This window comes from Haplochromis burtoni, unplaced genomic scaffold, assembly GCF_018398535.1.
Source record: "Haplochromis burtoni strain Fernald_Lab_line unplaced genomic scaffold, NCSU_Asbu1 Contig_496, whole genome shotgun sequence".
Taxonomy (NCBI): domain Eukaryota; kingdom Metazoa; phylum Chordata; class Actinopteri; order Cichliformes; family Cichlidae; genus Haplochromis; species Haplochromis burtoni.
In genome coordinates this window covers 205,544-222,940 of record NW_024582857.1, presented here as the reverse complement: position 1 = coordinate 222,940, position 17,397 = coordinate 205,544, and the positions used below count along the sequence as shown (strand labels likewise).

The 17,397-nt window shown below is 40.6% G+C and overlaps 1 protein-coding gene across 1 annotated transcript in view; it reads left to right on the top strand.

Moving 5' to 3' along the window:
* The window catches only part of fbln2 (fibulin 2), a gene marked incomplete at its 5' end in the record, with an annotated part of 40,822 nt that overhangs the window by 11,370 nt on the left and 12,055 nt on the right, over positions 1-17,397 (top strand). The window contains 8 exon segments of the mRNA XM_042213911.1: positions 1,173-1,274; positions 7,039-7,173; positions 10,371-10,508; positions 11,841-11,984; positions 13,043-13,171; positions 14,612-14,737; positions 15,445-15,561; positions 16,303-16,431. Coding sequence (XP_042069845.1) covers positions 1,173-1,274; positions 7,039-7,173; positions 10,371-10,508; positions 11,841-11,984; positions 13,043-13,171; positions 14,612-14,737; positions 15,445-15,561; positions 16,303-16,431 — 1,020 coding nt within the window.

Genomic DNA, 17,397 nt, shown 5'->3' with positions numbered 1-17,397 from the left:
CAGCTGGAACTGCAGCAAAAGGTGGTTCTACAAAGTATTGACTCAGGGGGCTGAATAATTACGCACACCCCACTTTTCAGTTATTTATTTGTAAAAAATGTTTGGAATCATGTATGATTTTCGTTCCACTTCTCACGTGTGCACCACTTTGTGTTGGAATTCCAATAAAACTGATTCATGTTTGTGGCAGTAATGTGACAAAATGTGGAAAAGTTCAAATACTTTTGCAAGCCACTGTATATATAATTCTTACATGTCAAAAACACATCCTGTAGGCTTAAAACAAAATCCAACACTAGGTCTGAACAGGTAGCCAGTGACATGGTGGATGTTAAGACGTTAAAGCTTTTTTTTAATATCCTTTATTTAAAAGTAAAAATTATCACTGAGTTTAAAATTTATTTTCCAAGAGAGACCTCGCCAAAATGTGTCCAAACATGTGTAATATGTGGTGAGAATGAGTTATGGCTTTATGTATGGTGGGGAAATGAACAAGCCATCACTATTGCATTCACTTTCTAACTCTGTCTATAGAAGTCATACATTTCTGCTCTTACTAACACGATGTGTGTGAGCGCCTCCTGACTGCTCACAGGTAAAACATTCCAGAGTTACGACAGGTCAAAACAGGAAGAGCTGCCTCACAACATGTTTTCACTAATAAACTGATTAGTATTAGTTAATCTAAGCTTTCAGCAGCTTCATTAGCAGAATCCTAATCATGTCAGTGGGAGATGAGCACTGCAAACCCTTAAGCTCAAAAGTCCAACTTCGAGTGAAACAATCCACTCCTTCAAAGTGTCTCTGTTAGCTATAAGAAGATCCTGATCGATGTATAGAGCGGCCTTCGCCGCTACAGAGCTTTAGAGGGGAATGTGTTGGTTAGAGATTGTGGGGAAACAGTTCCTGGCCCATGCCTCTTTGTGACAGAGCTATTGAGCTGTTAAATAGGGAGAATTGATTCTGGTGTGTGACTGCGATGGCTCATGAGAGGCTCCTTCCAGCAGGGAGCAAATGATCAGTGTGCGGGAGGGAAGGTGGGGTCCATCGTAGCCTCGGGAGAGCAAGAGAAACAGTACAAAGATGAGAAACATGACTGCAAATGACTGCCCTGGAGGTGTAGCTGTGTGGAATGCAGAGACGACTGTAATCATGCTGCTTGTCTCTTGCAGACAACGGTGGCTGCAGCCAACAGTGTACGGCCGTGGCAGGCTGGGCTCGCTGCTCCTGCTTCCCGGGGTTCTCAATGATGACAGATGGATGGATGTGTGAAGGTAAGGGCCGCCGTGCTTTCTTGTCACATTACCATTGGCAGTAATTGGAGTGGTTCACAAAGCTCATATGTATCCCTTAAGCTGTCTCCCTCAAGCCTGGTTACCACAAGGTAACAAGCAACCTAACAGCAACAACAAACCCAGTGAATGCATAAAGGAACAAATACATGCAGGCCGGATGACAGAGCTGCAGTGAAATGAAGTGTCTGTCCATAGGTCGGGGCACTTTTTAATTGGATTCAGTCACTCATGAAGGTCTCGTGATGCTAAACAATGCATCAGCTGATTGGGCTCCCAATGTTAGGTGGTGGAAACTGTCGCCTCAAGCATGATTCAACCATAGCCAATTACTCTGTGGGAGCAGTTGTTGCAATATCACACACTACACACAGCATCTGTGTATGTACTCAGTACCTTTCTTTCAGCATGTTTGTGTGGTAGCTCGGGACACTGGTAGGAGGCTTTAGGTGTGAAATCACTAAAATTAACAAAGTGTGTGCTGGAAGTGCTGAGTCTGTTACCAGACAGGATAACACTCAAGATGAACAAGTACTACATTAAAGGAAGTGTTTTCCCTCCTATCATTTCATTCAGTGAGCAAAGTGAGCACTTTCTTTCCCTAAAGTGCTCCCACATGTGGACTTGTGGGTGGGCAACATTTAGTGCAGAGTGGAATGAAACAAAGCAAATACCATGACAGGTCATGATTGCAAGGGGGTGCTGAGGATTTGAAAGATATATAAGTAGACTGTGAAGTAAACTCTGGAGTACTTGCTGTTGATGCTTGGTGGGTGGGTAGGTGTGTAAAATGAACAAAAATATATTGTGCTGGAATGAAGTGCAAAATAAAGTATATGCTAGTTTTGAATTTAATGCAAGCAAAACATTTCATAAAGGGGCTGAACTTATTTTTGGAGGTTATGGTCTCCAGGCTTTGTGGGCTAAAACTGGAGGGACCACCTGATTGGTTTCAGCCCACAGTTCAAATATACATATGGTACGGGGATTGCACATTAGTGCACATGTCATGAGTTAGTTGCACATCTGTTCAAGTTTTGAAGCAACATATGCCTCCATCTTTTTCAGGGCCATAGGAAAGGACTTGCTTATTTGTGCAAGACAATGTCAAACCACCGTTTGCAACTATTAGAAGACTGCTGACATTAAAAAAGGAGGAACAGCTGAAATCTGTTATGAAGCAAAAGCACTGTTTTTAAAGAAGAGGTGATGCAACACAGAGGGTTTCATATGCTCTATCATTTTAATGGAATATAGACTTTAAATGATTTGCACATGATCCTGAGTGTTTTTGAAATGAGGGTGCATCAGACTGTGAAAGCACTGTGAAAGTATTAACACCTGGGATCATTTGCACTTTTCTGTAATTTGTTTAGCAAATGGAAGCACTTCCATCAGAAAACCTGCGAGTCGTCCCTTATTGAGACTGTTATATTTTAATTTGCAGGTTTACAGGGTAAATACAGCTGCTTTTCGTGATCTCGCTTTCAGCTGCATATGAATGTGAATAACTGGTAATATTTAAGCACACAGTTCTTCCCATGGAGATGTTTTTTTTAAGAAAAGACTGTTTTTAAGAGAAGGTTTTATGCACAACTTGAATGATACATGTGGTTCAGACAAATGAACATCCCAGGGGCGTACACCCATTCACACACACAGTTGGCTCCAGTGCATGTGGCTGACACCTTCACCCTTTTCTGAACTGGGACTAAACAAACCATTGCGGGCAGGACTGGATTTGTTTTGCATTCCTTCGAGTGTTTTGTGGAGATCGAAAGCTTACAGAGTTATTACTTGAATGATAACTATGGATGACATCCTCCACTATGTTATCATCTCTGTGGTTGCATTGCTGCCATAATCTGGACGCTTACATGGTCAGGATTGTCTTTGTGGAAGATGACACTGATTGACCACGATGTCTTCTGAATCACAGTCCAATCTAGGCTAAAAAAATCTCTAATCTGACTCTAATATCATCATCCCATACAGACATTCCTGGTGTTTCTCAAGGTTTAGGCAATATTTTAGTGTTTTTCTCAGACAATCAAGTCATTCAGTTTATGCCTGGAAAGGAATGTAAATGAAATTTACTTCAGTTTTATTTACATAGCACTGGTTTACAACCACTGTTACCTGAAGGGGCTTTATACTGAAAGGTAAAGACCATACAATACCTCAACAAACAGATGACCCCCTATGAGAATGCACTTGAAAACAGTGGGATGGGAAAATTCCCTTTTAACAGCAAGAAACCTCTGGTGACTGGATGGGTCGAGGTGAAACTTTCTATTTTATAATTATAGAACAATTTAAGCAATGAGCTACCAGAGCCCCAAGAGTCCTGCTGACATATGTCTTTCATTTACTAGAGCAGCATTAGAAAAACTGAGGCGTACTGTTTCAGTCCTTTTTCGTATATTAACATATTTCAGCAAAGACGAGTTTCACTGCTCTGACCCACTAACATCGACAACACTGAATCAAAATTATTGGCTTTATTTTCTGTCAGTGATCTTTTGGCTCATCAATTTATCATTTTCAGTGTCTGTACACAAAAACCTGGAAACTAAAGTTGCATCTGTGCAAATTGTAAAAGCCTGAAAAAAATACCCCAATAACAGGTACACACCTGAATGCATCTGTTCCACTCTGTGTGGTTTAGCTGCCTTCATTTATCCGCTGTCACAGCCGACAGTGGAATCAGGCTCGCGGCGTGCAACTTTAACCTCCACGTTTAAAACTAGTTCGGCAAATAAGCCAAGGCTGACTTCATTCACTGCAGCTTGACCTTAAAAAAATAAAAAATAAATAAATACTTCATTGTCTGCTGGGTCAAGTGTGCAGGAAAAACTGTGTGTGTGTTTTCTTCTGTGGTGCCTTTCGGACATCTCCCTGTGCTCGCTCTTGATGGAATTCCTTTCAAACTGCTGTCTCCCTTGTCCATTCAACTAAGCATTTGTATTTCTCAAAAATAAGTTGTTTCCACCTTGTACTGGATCGCTTCACTGTGTAATGAGGCTGTCTCCACGGGGCAAGTCAGCAGAGGTGTAGGGACATTGAAGCATTAGGCCCGATTTCCTTTGCTTTTTCGGATTTGAATGACAAACTGGAAATAACGTTGGCCACCAGAGCGCTGTGGTGGAAGGAGACTTTCTGCACCACTGGCAATACGCAAACTTTGGAAACAGTCCTGTCTAACCCTGTGCTTGAAGGCCAGCAGCGCCCAGAGGAAGGGGTGGTCTATGAGCTCAGGAGGATTTTGCCCCTGGAAATATCCCTCCCTACAATGTTCATAACAGATGTCTCTCAGTTGAGGAAGAAATGGAGACGTTTGCAAAGATAGCTCGCAAACAAGAATTTGTCACCACTGCGCTGCTCAAGAAGGGAAAACTGTTAATTTTATTTAGACAAATGCATTTGCTGCAGCTCCACAGGGGGCTCATATAATACCATAAAGTACGCTCTGAGCTGTGAGAGGTGATGAGGTGCAGTTTTATGAGGTTAACAGGAAAAAAGCTGCAGGATGTGACAAAGCCAGGTACACGCTGAAAACTTCAGATCTGTGTTTTTACTCCTGCCTGTGGGAAGGTGTTGTAAGGCACACAGTTTATTCAAATTCCCCACGGCAAAAACTTTGAAAGTCGACAAAGACTTTTCAAAAAGGGATTGCTGGCACTCAAACACACACACGGGGAGCACAGGAGAATATGTTCCCTCTTGTTCCAGATTTTTGTTTTCTCCAGCATATTTTGTACAACACCTTTTTTGTCTGGTTCCCTGTGGAATGCACCATATTTTGGGGTGATCTTCAAATGTGGATGGCTGCCACACACAAACAAACACACATACACACACACAATAATCCCAGCGTTACCCTATCACTGCATCCAACTAATCGGCCTCGCATGTGATGCGTGATAAGGGAATGCAGCCGTTTGATAAAGACGAGCCACGACAGAGCGGCGATCCACCGTCTCAGCACAAGGCCACTGCTGTCATAAATCAACAGCGCCTGTTTACTGGCTGCTGCACAGTTTGACTGATAAAGATTTAAAGGCTCTCAACTGTTTTTTCATTTCACACAAACACGCTTAACAAGCAAAATATCATGTAGCTTTTGCCAAGACCTGTTATTTTCAATTTGACTTCTTCAAAGTCAAATATTACAAAGGAACAAACAAAACTCAACTTGGTCATCTATTGGCCACATGCTGCAGTAAATAGACACATTTTTAAAGGTTATCTTTCAAGTAAAGCTTGTTCATTCCAGGTGTTCCAGTTTGAAGACATTTAAATTATTACCTCTAAAAAGAGGTGGATGTTAACTGAACCCTGACCTTAACCTTAAACCTTTAAAGGTAGCTGATGAGCTGGTGGATGTTAACCCTGTGAGGTCATGAGTGGTGATAACCTCAGCTGTAGCCCTAAAGGCTGGAGAAAGGACAAACAGCCTTTTTTGGGGGGGAATTGAAATTTTCGTCTTGCGTGTTAGTTACACAAACAATTTTCTTTGTTTTTTGCCCAAACTTGGGAGAACAATTTAAAAAGAAGAAACATTGCATATGTAGATTGCACAGCATTAGAATGAGTGCCATCCAGTGATAACTGGGAATTTAGGGGGTTAAGAGACCAATAGATTAATAAAGTTCTTATAATGAGGTTGTCTGGGGTAGTGGGAGGATAAAATTAAATTATAGGATAATAATGTGTTAGATTTATGACATACCTACTTACACTGCACCGTGATGGCCACCTCCCTACAAAAGTAACAGCAGGAATACAGCTGAGTTAATAGATTATTGGTTCATTTAGGTTTATAAAGTTTATAAAGATTGCTATTTTTTGCAGTTAGTGTCTGCCTAGCACACATGGACATCACCAAATGCTCCATTTCCTCCCCTGAGATGCTGAGCTAGGCGTTTACTGATGCTGCCTTCATTTTCTGCTTGGTTGTGGGTCTCTTTGCATTCAATTTTTTCTTAAGTACCTGAAAAGCATGCTCTGTTGGGTTGAGAAAAGATGAATGACTTGGCCACTGATTAATATCCAGATTATTTGCCCTGAAAACAATCTTGCTTTTGCAGAACGCTTTGGCTCATTATCCATTTGGACTGTGAAGGAATTTGCAATTAATTTAGCAACATTTGGCTGAATCTGAGCAGAGTGCACACCTGTACACCGAAAAATTCAGCTTACTACTTCTATCATCATCATAATCAAGAAACACCAGACCCATGCCATAACATTGCCTTCACCATGTTTGACAGATGATGTGGTATTCTTCAAGCTAAGGCCTGTTTCTCTCCGTCTACATCCTTTTCTCTTCCAATTATTCTGGTAGAAGAGCCTCTGTTTGTTGTTTGTGAAGTATTAATGAGCTCAGCTGTACATTTCACTGCAACTCTTGGTTTTTAGCTGTAGCACTGAATGACTTTCATGCCTGAGGCTTCCCAGCTAGATGGTTTTCATGTAAGCAAAAGCAAAAACTTGTAATTTCCTGTTCTGCCACAAATTCTTACGCATAAGAGAGACTTTTCATTTGAAGTTTTGCTGCTGTCCATCTGTTGCCAACTCACTGAGCTCGATCTCTGTGACACTCGGAGAGCCTGAGCACGGGGGCAAAATTATGCACGGGACCCGTCCATCAGCAAGCTCACCTCCACATCATATTCTTGCACCCCCTGTTATCTTCCCTCCCTCCCTCTGTCTCACACACAGTCACCGTTGTCTTTTTCTGCAGATGTGGATGAGTGCGTGACTGGTGCCCACAGTTGCAAGCCCAGCCAGCGCTGTGTGAACACAGTGGGTTCATTTGTGTGCGAGCTGCAGGTCACTTGTCCTGCTGGTTACCAGCTGCGGAACAGTCTTTGCGAGGGTGAGTTCATTGATCCTGATGTGTTTCATTAAACCAATTTACCCAGCAGTCATTTCCAGAGCCTCTGAAATAGCTGGTGGAAATGATGTCTTCTTCAATATAATATGCAGGATTTTTTTTTATTTTCAGGATGATTTGGTTTTGTAAAAACAAAAGCAAGGACAGTGATATAAAAGCAAAATCACTTGACCCAGCTGTCTTAACTAATTATAGACCAATCTCAATCTTCTTTTTATGAATGAGTAATTCAAGATCATCTGCAGAGGAATTGGTTTGTTTGAAGAGTTTCACAGTTCAGAATTCATCATAGTGCAGAAACAGCACCAGTGAAGGCTACAAATGCTCTTCTTATGGTCTCTGACCACTTTGTATGTGATAACTATATTTTACTACAGAGATAAGAGCTCTCTGTATTAAAGGTATTAAAGGTACGGCACTGCAGTCTGTTTAATAGACTCCAATTTGTTCATGTAAATGGGGAGTCTTCCTCTCACGCTAAGGTTAATCATGGAATTCCACAGGGTTCAATGTTGAGAGCAATATTTACATTATACATGCTTCCCTTAGGCAGTATTATTGGAAGGCATACATTTTCAGTGCCATTCAGATGACCTCTAATTTCCTGCTTCTAAATTCAGATAAAACTGAGATTGTTGTACTCAGCCACGCAATCAGGTGCTATCTTAAAGACCTCATAGTATCATATCACACCAATGCAGCACGTTGCTCTCAGACAGCTGGTTTACTTGTGGTTCCTGGGGTATTTTAAAAGTAGAATGGGCAGGGCCTGCAGCTTTCGGACCGCTCTTCTGTAGAATTAGTTCCTAGCTTGCATTTGGGAGTGAGACAAGATTAAGTTTACAGTAAAACTTTCCTTTGGCATAAAGTCTACAGTTAGAGCTGGCTCCGATGATCCGGAACCAGCCCTTAGGTCTGCTGCAATAGGCCCAGGCTGCTGAGGGCTTGATGCACTCAGCATCTCTCATTTCTTTTCACTTAGCAGCTACACGTCAAGAATACAAGAATACAGCAAGTGCTGTAGCCATTTACAGCACGAACAACAAAAAGCAAGGGAGTTTTACTAAAGAAAATACTTTGTTTAAACTAGCATTGGTGAGCCATATTTCTTATAGTTTAATGTAGTTATTGTGAAGCTGTAGAAATTTCAGCATCAATGTCATATATTTAATAAAGGCTTGTGTACAGAGGCTGACAAAAACTGGGAGTCAGCTTCATTTAAACATTAAATTATGAGACACTAAAAATAAAAAGTACACAAAGAGAAAGTTACAGGAATCTAATTACAGATGTGAACAAAATAATTTGAAATCTTTTGACATTTTGAATATTAAAAATACTCCATTTAAACATTTCATCGAACACATATTTATGTGTGTCAAGGTATAGCTGCTGTCTTCTTATTGTGAGATTTCCTCTGGTGTAATTCCACATCTTGGCACTTACCTTTGGCTGGGGTTCGTGTTTGTGTTGGAGTGTGGGACTCACTGTTGCCACTTTTTCAGAAATTTTAAGAGGGTCCAGAAACAAGAAGCAAGCAAGCCCAGCATGCTGGCTCAAACTGAGGCAGCATATCATTGATTCACACACAAGCCATTCTGGTCCTATTGTTTGTCACCTCCTCCTCTCTACTGATCTTTTTAGCGGTATTACTGAAAACACATATTATTGGAAATCCTTTGGGGGTCATAAATCCATGAATACAAGACTGCAGTGTACTGTAGTGCATCATTATTAATGCAATAGGTGCTGCTGTTGTTGTACTGTCCTAGATCCTTGTTTCCTCACTTATTTATATCAAATTAACACTAGTGATGCAGAAATATGCAAAAATCATTTTCACTGCAACATTCCTGCCATACTTTGTCAACTGCATCTTAAAGGAGACTAAATACATTCACTGAGTATTAGTCACATTGGTATGCAGCATATACTCACAGACAGTGTGCAAGCCTGCATCAACCAAAATAATTACAAGATATACACAAGACTGACGGTAGCATTATGTTGTATTTTATGTATTCTGTGTTGTGTATGTTGGACAACAGCCTGTCTAAACTGAATAATACCAAACCCCTAATTTGGCTGTTGTTTTTATTGTCCTTCATTAGCTCGTATAGCGTTAGCTAGCTAGCTCTAGATTAACAATGCTCTGGGGTTTTGGTGATAGTTATTTCATTAGCTAATGCAATAATTTGAAAATGGCCAGATTATTTATTAGACTGTTTGGGTATCATATGATCCATGTCTTGCAAATGGTCTATGTCAGCATAATAGCGAGCGCTAACATAAACCAGAATAAATACAGTTCTGGGTGGATTTAATCCCAGCCGAACTGCCCCTCTGTGACTCAAGTGCTTGCATACCTTTAAAACTTTTGACCTTACCTACGTGTCAACTTAAAGGGTTGTTCTGGTATGTTAATAGGTAAATATTTCATATCAAGGATTTGTTCAAACAACATGACAACATCTTTGACTACTTTTAATACAAAAACAATTACCCAAAGTCACCTAATTTAGGCTCACTCAGCAAATCGTCATAAAGACAGGAAGTTCATGTTTCCTTGGCCCAAACAGTAAAGTGTGGGTTTAAGCAGATACCAAGGTTCAATATGTTACAAGATAATCAACCAAAGAGCAGGATTGGTGGTGCTGCACTTTGAAGCTCATGTGACTCGTATCACAGAGGACTAATCAGTATAAGCATAACATGAAGGTAGTATCTAGTCAACCATCCAGCAGGCAAAAAAAGTAATTAGTTATATGAAAGCAGTGACAGAATGTTGGAAGAGTATCCCTCTGATATTAACAACAGAGAAAAGTCAAATTAAGACCTGCTCAGAGGACCCAGGATAAAATGAACTACTTGCGGCATGAAAAAAAGGAAAAAACTCTCATATTGCTCATGAGATTCAATAACTGTCATTTAAGTTCTGTTCAACTTCTGTTAATTGCAGAGTCGAATCAAGCTATGTTTTCATTGAATTCTTCCCTCCAGTTAAACACTGACAGAGTCAAAGTGTGTAAATGTTCTGTGCTTGAGTCACAGTGCCCCCTGCTGTACTACTAACAGCCGGAGAGCTCGAGCTAAATTTACAGAGCCTCTTGTAACAGAATAATGCATTGAGAGATTGCTTTGTGCAGATAAACTAATGCAAATCTATTCCTTCTTTACAGACATTGATGAGTGCACGATGAGAACTCATAACTGTGGCATGGGCCTTGTGTGTGAGAATACAGTGGGCTCTTTCCTGTGTAATCCCAAACAGAAGTGCATCAGTGGCTTCACACAGGACTCTCATGGCAACTGTATTGGTAAGAGACTGTCCATACTCTCCAGGCTGGGTAGCATTACATCCTAACTCAGGACCAGTAAACAGCTGATAGAGTTGGTCCTATTCTTTGTAAGGACAATTCTTAAGCAAAATGAGCCTCTTTAGCAGAGCCATCCATCAAACTTACTCTGCATTGTGCCTGTGTCTGTGTGTTTTTCCATGCTGCAGTACTACTCGGACTCTTGATATTTAACTGTCTTTTAACCAGGCTTTAACTATCTTGATATTTCTTAAGAGTTTCAAACTAAAAGATTTTAAATCAAGTGTCTTTTCTTCATTTTTGCATTACAGTTATTGTGTTATGTAAAGCTTTCTGAGTGTTCCAAATAGGTGAAAGGGGGGTTAAAAGGTTAACCAAAGTAAGAACATACACCTAACCTCCGATGGCGTTGCTGGTTACTGATATCAAGAGATTGCTAACATGGGTCTTTTGGGGCAGTGATTATGCACAACAATACGTTTGATCAGTCTATGTATAGTAAAGTCATCTTTCTGACACAGTTTACACACATGATAAGACACAGTGGTCCATGAGTGGTAAAAGCTCTTACCTCTGCCAAGCACTTTATGCAATTAGCTCACTTCTGTATCTGTTTGGTAGGAAGGCTACCCAAAAACTTATGGATTTGCATTTACTTCTTAATTCTTGATTCTTGTGAGAGTAATGTAACAGAAGTGACATATTCTGGAGTTAGCATTAGGGTTGGTGAAAGCGCTGATGATGACTTAGCCCTCAGAGCATTAAGCTGAGCTCACCACTGGATTCAGGAATTTTTTTAAAGGATTCTTTATCATAGCAAGATGTCACGCTGTACCTGTGAAAAAGTATTTGACAAGACTTCAGATTTTCTCTTGTTCCTGAGCTCACTTCAACACAAATCACTGTGCTAACACAAAGATTAAACAGAATGTAATCCAATTTTCTTTGGATTACTTGCACTTTTCTCAGTGCCGTGCAGGGCAGCATCACTGCAAAATGAGCGAAACATAATATTCACCTCTGGGTGCTCCTGATGTCATAAAACTGCCCCGTGTACCTCGGCTGATCTACAGCCAAAGCAGAGCAAGTAATCATCAGTGGTAATGTCTCCCTGCAGATGACTGCACATACATCACAGATCTGTCTGAGGGTGGGAGGATTTTCTCTGTATGTATTATTGTAGGGTTTACCTTACAATATAAAGCACCTTGAGAAGACTGTTGGTGTGATTTGATGCTGTATAAATAAAATTGAATTGAAGTAATCTTAAGCCTATCAGGATTGAGCCTCCGCGCAGTCACAGCTTCATTCTTGATCTTTTTGACTCTGCAGATATAAACGAGTGCAGCAGCCTGACTGAGCCCTGCAGTTCAGGCTTTAACTGTATCAATACCGTTGGCTCCTACACGTGCCAGAAGAAGATTGTGATGTGTAGCCATGGTTACCACGCCAGCCCTGATGGAGCCAAGTGTGTTGGTGAGGTTTAGCACAACATGCACCACTCACACAGGAGGATGGTGTTGTGGAAAGGTGTGAATGAAAGCACTGATGGCCCTGTTGTTGACCAAGACACAGTTTCAATCGATTAGATACAACCAGGAAAAATGCAAGAGTGAATATTATTTATAATCACTTCTATTTTTTCAGTTAAAGGTCATCGTACAGTTGTGGCACAAGAGTTTTTCTAAAAGACCATGCATCGATGCTCTCACTCAGTTGCTGCTTTGGTACTCAAAACTGCTCAAAAAGACAGACTTAAAATGAGAACAACTAAATCTTGTTCAGCTTACATGCAGTTCTTAAATGGTGTCAAATTATGCTTCATTTAATTGTATTCTTATAAATGACAATGCAAGTACTGAGTGATTTGTTTGATCAAGATGTCGATGAGCAAGAGGAAATGTCGCCGCCAAGAGTCACAAAGGGAGTGCTGTATCAGAAACCTCCTTCTTTACTTTGGTCGCAAGCAGATTGCAGTCGTTGCCTGTGCTGTATGTTGAAGACGCCAACTTGTCTGCAAACATGTGCCATTTACTCTACCATAGTAGTGATTCTGTATTGAATAGATCCAGTTTTAGCTCCCATCCCACTGGCCTGCCGTTGTCCCTGCCATTTAAAATCTTGCTTCATACTCATTCATTTTTCTATCTTCACACCACTCCCCCATATTTTTAAAAGTATTACACACAAATAAGGAAATTGACTAATTTTTAACTTTAATTTTAACTAATTTTCTGAAATACTCACTGGTTCCCTAAACTAACCCTAAGTGGTCTGTAATTGTTGTTTTTAATAAATTGTTCTCCCAAGAAAATATTTATTCTGATACACACCAACAATTATTTTCCAAAATAATTAAAAAATAAAAATCATTTTAAAAACATAAATAACAAAATAATAATACCCAGAGAGTGAGAACATTGATGCCTAGTCTTTTTGTACTGTAACAAGCCTTAGCTGTGTTTAAGTTATACCCTCTCGGGTGCTCAGTGGGTCACTGTTGAGGTGCTTCATCTTTCTTTCTGCCTGCGTAGACACTGACGAGTGTCAGATGGGGACGCACCGCTGTGGAGTGGGCCAGATCTGTCACAACCTCCCCGGCAGCTACCGCTGCGACTGCCAGACAGGCTACCAGTATAACGCCTTACGCAAAGTCTGCACTGGTACGTATCACTGTGTGACGTCTGCAAGTGAAGATGTTCAGAGTGAAGGTTCACTTTATCGAGCACTTTATGAAACCAGAGAAGCTATGGGTGCAAACGTCGGCTCACTGAATCAGAGCTTTTCTGTTATGATGTCAGATTTGACCAAACTGGGTTGGACAACACTTTCTACACTTTCAGCCTATCATTTGTAAAAAATGCTTATTATTTGTGGATTTCAATTCTTGGACGAAACATAAAGCATATTTATTCCTGATATTCTCATAATTCTCATAATTCTCACGCGATCGTGGCTCAAGAGTTGGGAGTTCGCCTTGTAATCGGAAGGTTGCCGGTTCGAGCCCCGGCTCGGACAGTCTTGGTCGTTGTGTCCTTGGGCAAGACACTTCACCCGTTGCCTACTGGTGGTGGTCAGAGGGCCCGGTGGCGCCAGTGTCCGGCAGCCTCGCCTCTGTCAGTGCGCCCCAGGGTGGCTGTGGCTGCAATGTAGCTGCCATCACCAGCGTGTGAATGTGTGTGTGAATGGGTGGATGACTAGATATGTAAAGCGCTTTGGGGTCCTTAGGGACTAGTAAAAGCGCTATATAAATACAGGCCATTTACCATTTATTTGTGGATTTCAATTCTTGGACGAAACATAAAGCATATTTATTCCTGATATTCTCATAATTCTCATAATTATTAATTGTCAGCAGATTAGACATGCAACCGTCCAGTCTCCAGACAGATGTCAGCAAGCAGGCTTAAATGTTTTAAAGAGTATGAAAGCAGAACTCAGCTGACATTTTACACACTGTAATTTTACGAGAGCTGTGTGTAAGCAAATCTCAATGAACTGAAGCAACGTTATAAAAAAGAATATGAGAGACTAATAAAGGGATGTAGAAAATGATTACTTGAAGTTATTGTTGTTAAAGATGGTTCTACAAGGTACTGAATCACAGCATGTACTTAGTTTTTTACTCACTGTTTCTGCATTTTGCTCCATTTCTTGTTAAATAAATAATGACACGGTAAAATGAACGGGATTTTGAACTACATAACTGAAATTGAATTGATCTGAATTTAACTGAACAAATTGTGAAGAATTAGCCAATAATATTTAACATTGAGTGTTTATTTGAAGAAAGTCATATTTAACTGGGTTTTATTTTTTCAGGAAATTGGAGCGTATGCTGTAGTTACTTCAATGTTGACCTAATATGTTATTTTTTTAGTTTTTGTTGTCGTGTATTACAATTGTGTGTATTCCTATTCATAAAAAGTCCCACGCAATAGGTGTTTGGACAAACCTTAAGCGTCTGAGAGGCAGCCAATCAAAAGAAAGCTGGCTTAAAAGAGGGATGGCCTTCAAGGGAAGCTCATCGAGTATGTGTGTTGAGTTCTTGGTGGGCCTCAAGGCTATCTCCTGCCTAATAGCTCCTGTTTTTGTACTGACAGATGTAAATGAGTGCTGGCGCTATTCTGGCAGGCTCTGCGCCCAGAAGTGTGAAAACACCCCAGGCTCCTACCGCTGCTCATGCACAGCTGGCTTCTCCCTCGCATTCGACGGCAAGAACTGCGAAGGTAAGCTAGACAGTTTGTTCCTCTGACATATTGAAAATTTAAATGCCACCTTGTTTAGACAGACCGTCTTATTTTTCATGAAGAACTTAAATCACAGAGGCGAGCCTCCGGGCACAACATCAGCATCAAAAGGCAAAAGCAGTCTTTGCACAGACTTTGGAGATTAAGTATATTGATGAGAAACTGTTTATGTCTCCTTTGTAAGTCACTGTTATCAATAAAGGCTATTTTCCATTGCCATTTAATTTAGTCTCCATCTCTGGGATAAGAGTATTAATAATAGTTTCCTGGTTCAGGTGCTGTCAGTCGTCAGCATGCTGGAGCTGTGACTGTGCTTCAGAGAGCACAGTCACGTTATGTCCAGCTTGTCACAGACGTGACTGAAGGAACTTAATCCAGATGTAAATGTTTCTGTTCCAAAGGTGAAGCTTAGCGTTCATTGAGGTTTATAGATAAACGCTTGTCTGAAGGATATCGTTGGGTTTTGATTATCGCTTTTAAGATCGATTTTTTTCAAGTTACTTGTCTTGAACAAAGTGTCTTGGATAAATGACTAGAGCAGCAAAGGTGTTTGGGGAGGCAGCAACATTACAACATATACATACAAATATTTGTTTTTTCTATCTAACTCCTAACATACAGCTTGCATAAATATTTACACGTTTATGTCCAATTTTATGATTGTATTTTTTTGTTTCTGTGCTCAGATACAAATGAGTGTGACCAAAACCCTTGTAGCCAGGAGTGTGCCAACATCTATGGCTCATATCAATGCTATTGTCGCCCAGGCTACTACCTGAAAGATGATGGGCACACCTGTGAAGGTATTTTCTTCCAAGGTTGCCAGTGTGGTAGAAACACTTCAGAGAGATCGATGGAGACCTCAGTCCAGCATACTGCTCTATTCCTACAGTTTATGTGATTTACAGTCAACACATTTAGACACATCTAATTAGATACATGTGTGAAATTTAACAAATAGTTACCCACAAACACTTGTGATTTACTTAGTCAGAGAGTTGTGAACCTCAGCTGCATTTACTGAAGTGTTTCTATTATCCAAAACCATGCACAGACTGCACTTACATATATAATACACTATAGCTGCATTATAGTGGTTTACGCAGTTGCTGGTTCAACTCCTGCTGAAGACACACGTCCTTTTTGGGGTTGTGTCAGGAAAGCCAACAACAGAAAAACATGCTTCAAATGATGAATACATAGAACACCTTTAATATTAGACTGTCGTTCTCTTGCTGTTAGTTTCACAGTAGAGAAATCGGATGAGTGATGTATGAAATCAGACAGGACAATCAATACCAAAATAACCTACCCAGGAACGGTTTTCTATAAAACAGAGGTAAATGTGTTGGTATAAATTTCCCATAAAAGGGGTTGATGTTCCAGCTGCAGAGAACTTCTCCTGATGCCAAGTTGTAGTTGATGTTCCACATAAGATACACACAATGCTCGAGGTAAAGCTGAAAAGCCCGACTGCTTTTGAACCTTTCTTTCCTCACAGTTTAATCACAGTGACGAGATGTGCATGTGTGTGTTTTACACAGATATTGACGAGTGCTCCCAGAGCATCGGGAACCTCTGTGCCTTCCAGTGTGTTAACACTGCAGGCAGCTATCAGTGTGCCTGTCCACCTCATGGATATGTCATGGCTGCCAACGGACGCACCTGCAAAGGTGAGGCTGATATATACAGTAATCGTCTTCTTGGACTTGATGCAGGTTACATTTTTGTACTGTTTGACTGGAGCATTGAAAACCTTTCTGTCAGTGCTGTTATATGCATGTAGTAACTACATTAATAGATATAGAAAAAAGTCAAAGAAATCTTGTTAAAAATGCAGTGGGTACACTTAGTGTGACAGGCTGTTAAAGAATAGATTGAGCAAATTGCAGCATCCATCCATCCATTCTCTTCTACTTACCCACAGTGCGAGAGCTAGGGTACACCCTGGACAGGTCACCTGTCTGTCGCAGGGCTAACACATAGAAATTGCCAACCATTCACACTCACATTCACACCTATGAGTTTCCAATCAACCTAACCCCACTAACTGCATGTCTTTGGACTGTGGGAGGAAGCTGGAGTACCTGAAGAGAACCCACGCAAACATGGGGAGAACGTGCAAGCTCCAGAAAAGCCCGGCTAGTTGGTGAAATCAAACTCTTCTCAGTGCTAACCACCACGTCACCGTGCTGCCCTACGCAAACAGCAGCACACTAAATCTGAATCTGGGAGAGAACATTTACTGCTCTACCTATGCATACCTATGGGTTTAATGAGTTTCTCCCTTTTCTACCCAATTTTCACTTAACTTATTAATCCTTAAATTCAAACTGCACTACTGTATAACTTTTGCTCATATTGTATAGTCCTTATTAACTGATATTGTTTGACAAGTGTAACAATGGTTCAATTTGGTGCTAGACATTTATGGAAATTTCCTTTCTTGCCAAGTTAATGGAATTGTTGTTACTCTTGTGGAATTTTGACAGCAAACCTAACTCAAAGTTTTCCCACTTTATGATTACAGGAAGTGCAGAATGATTAGGCAAGTTGTATTTTTGAGGAATAATTTTATTATTGAACAACAACCATGTTCTCAATGAACCCAAAAAACTCATTAATATCAAAGCTGAATG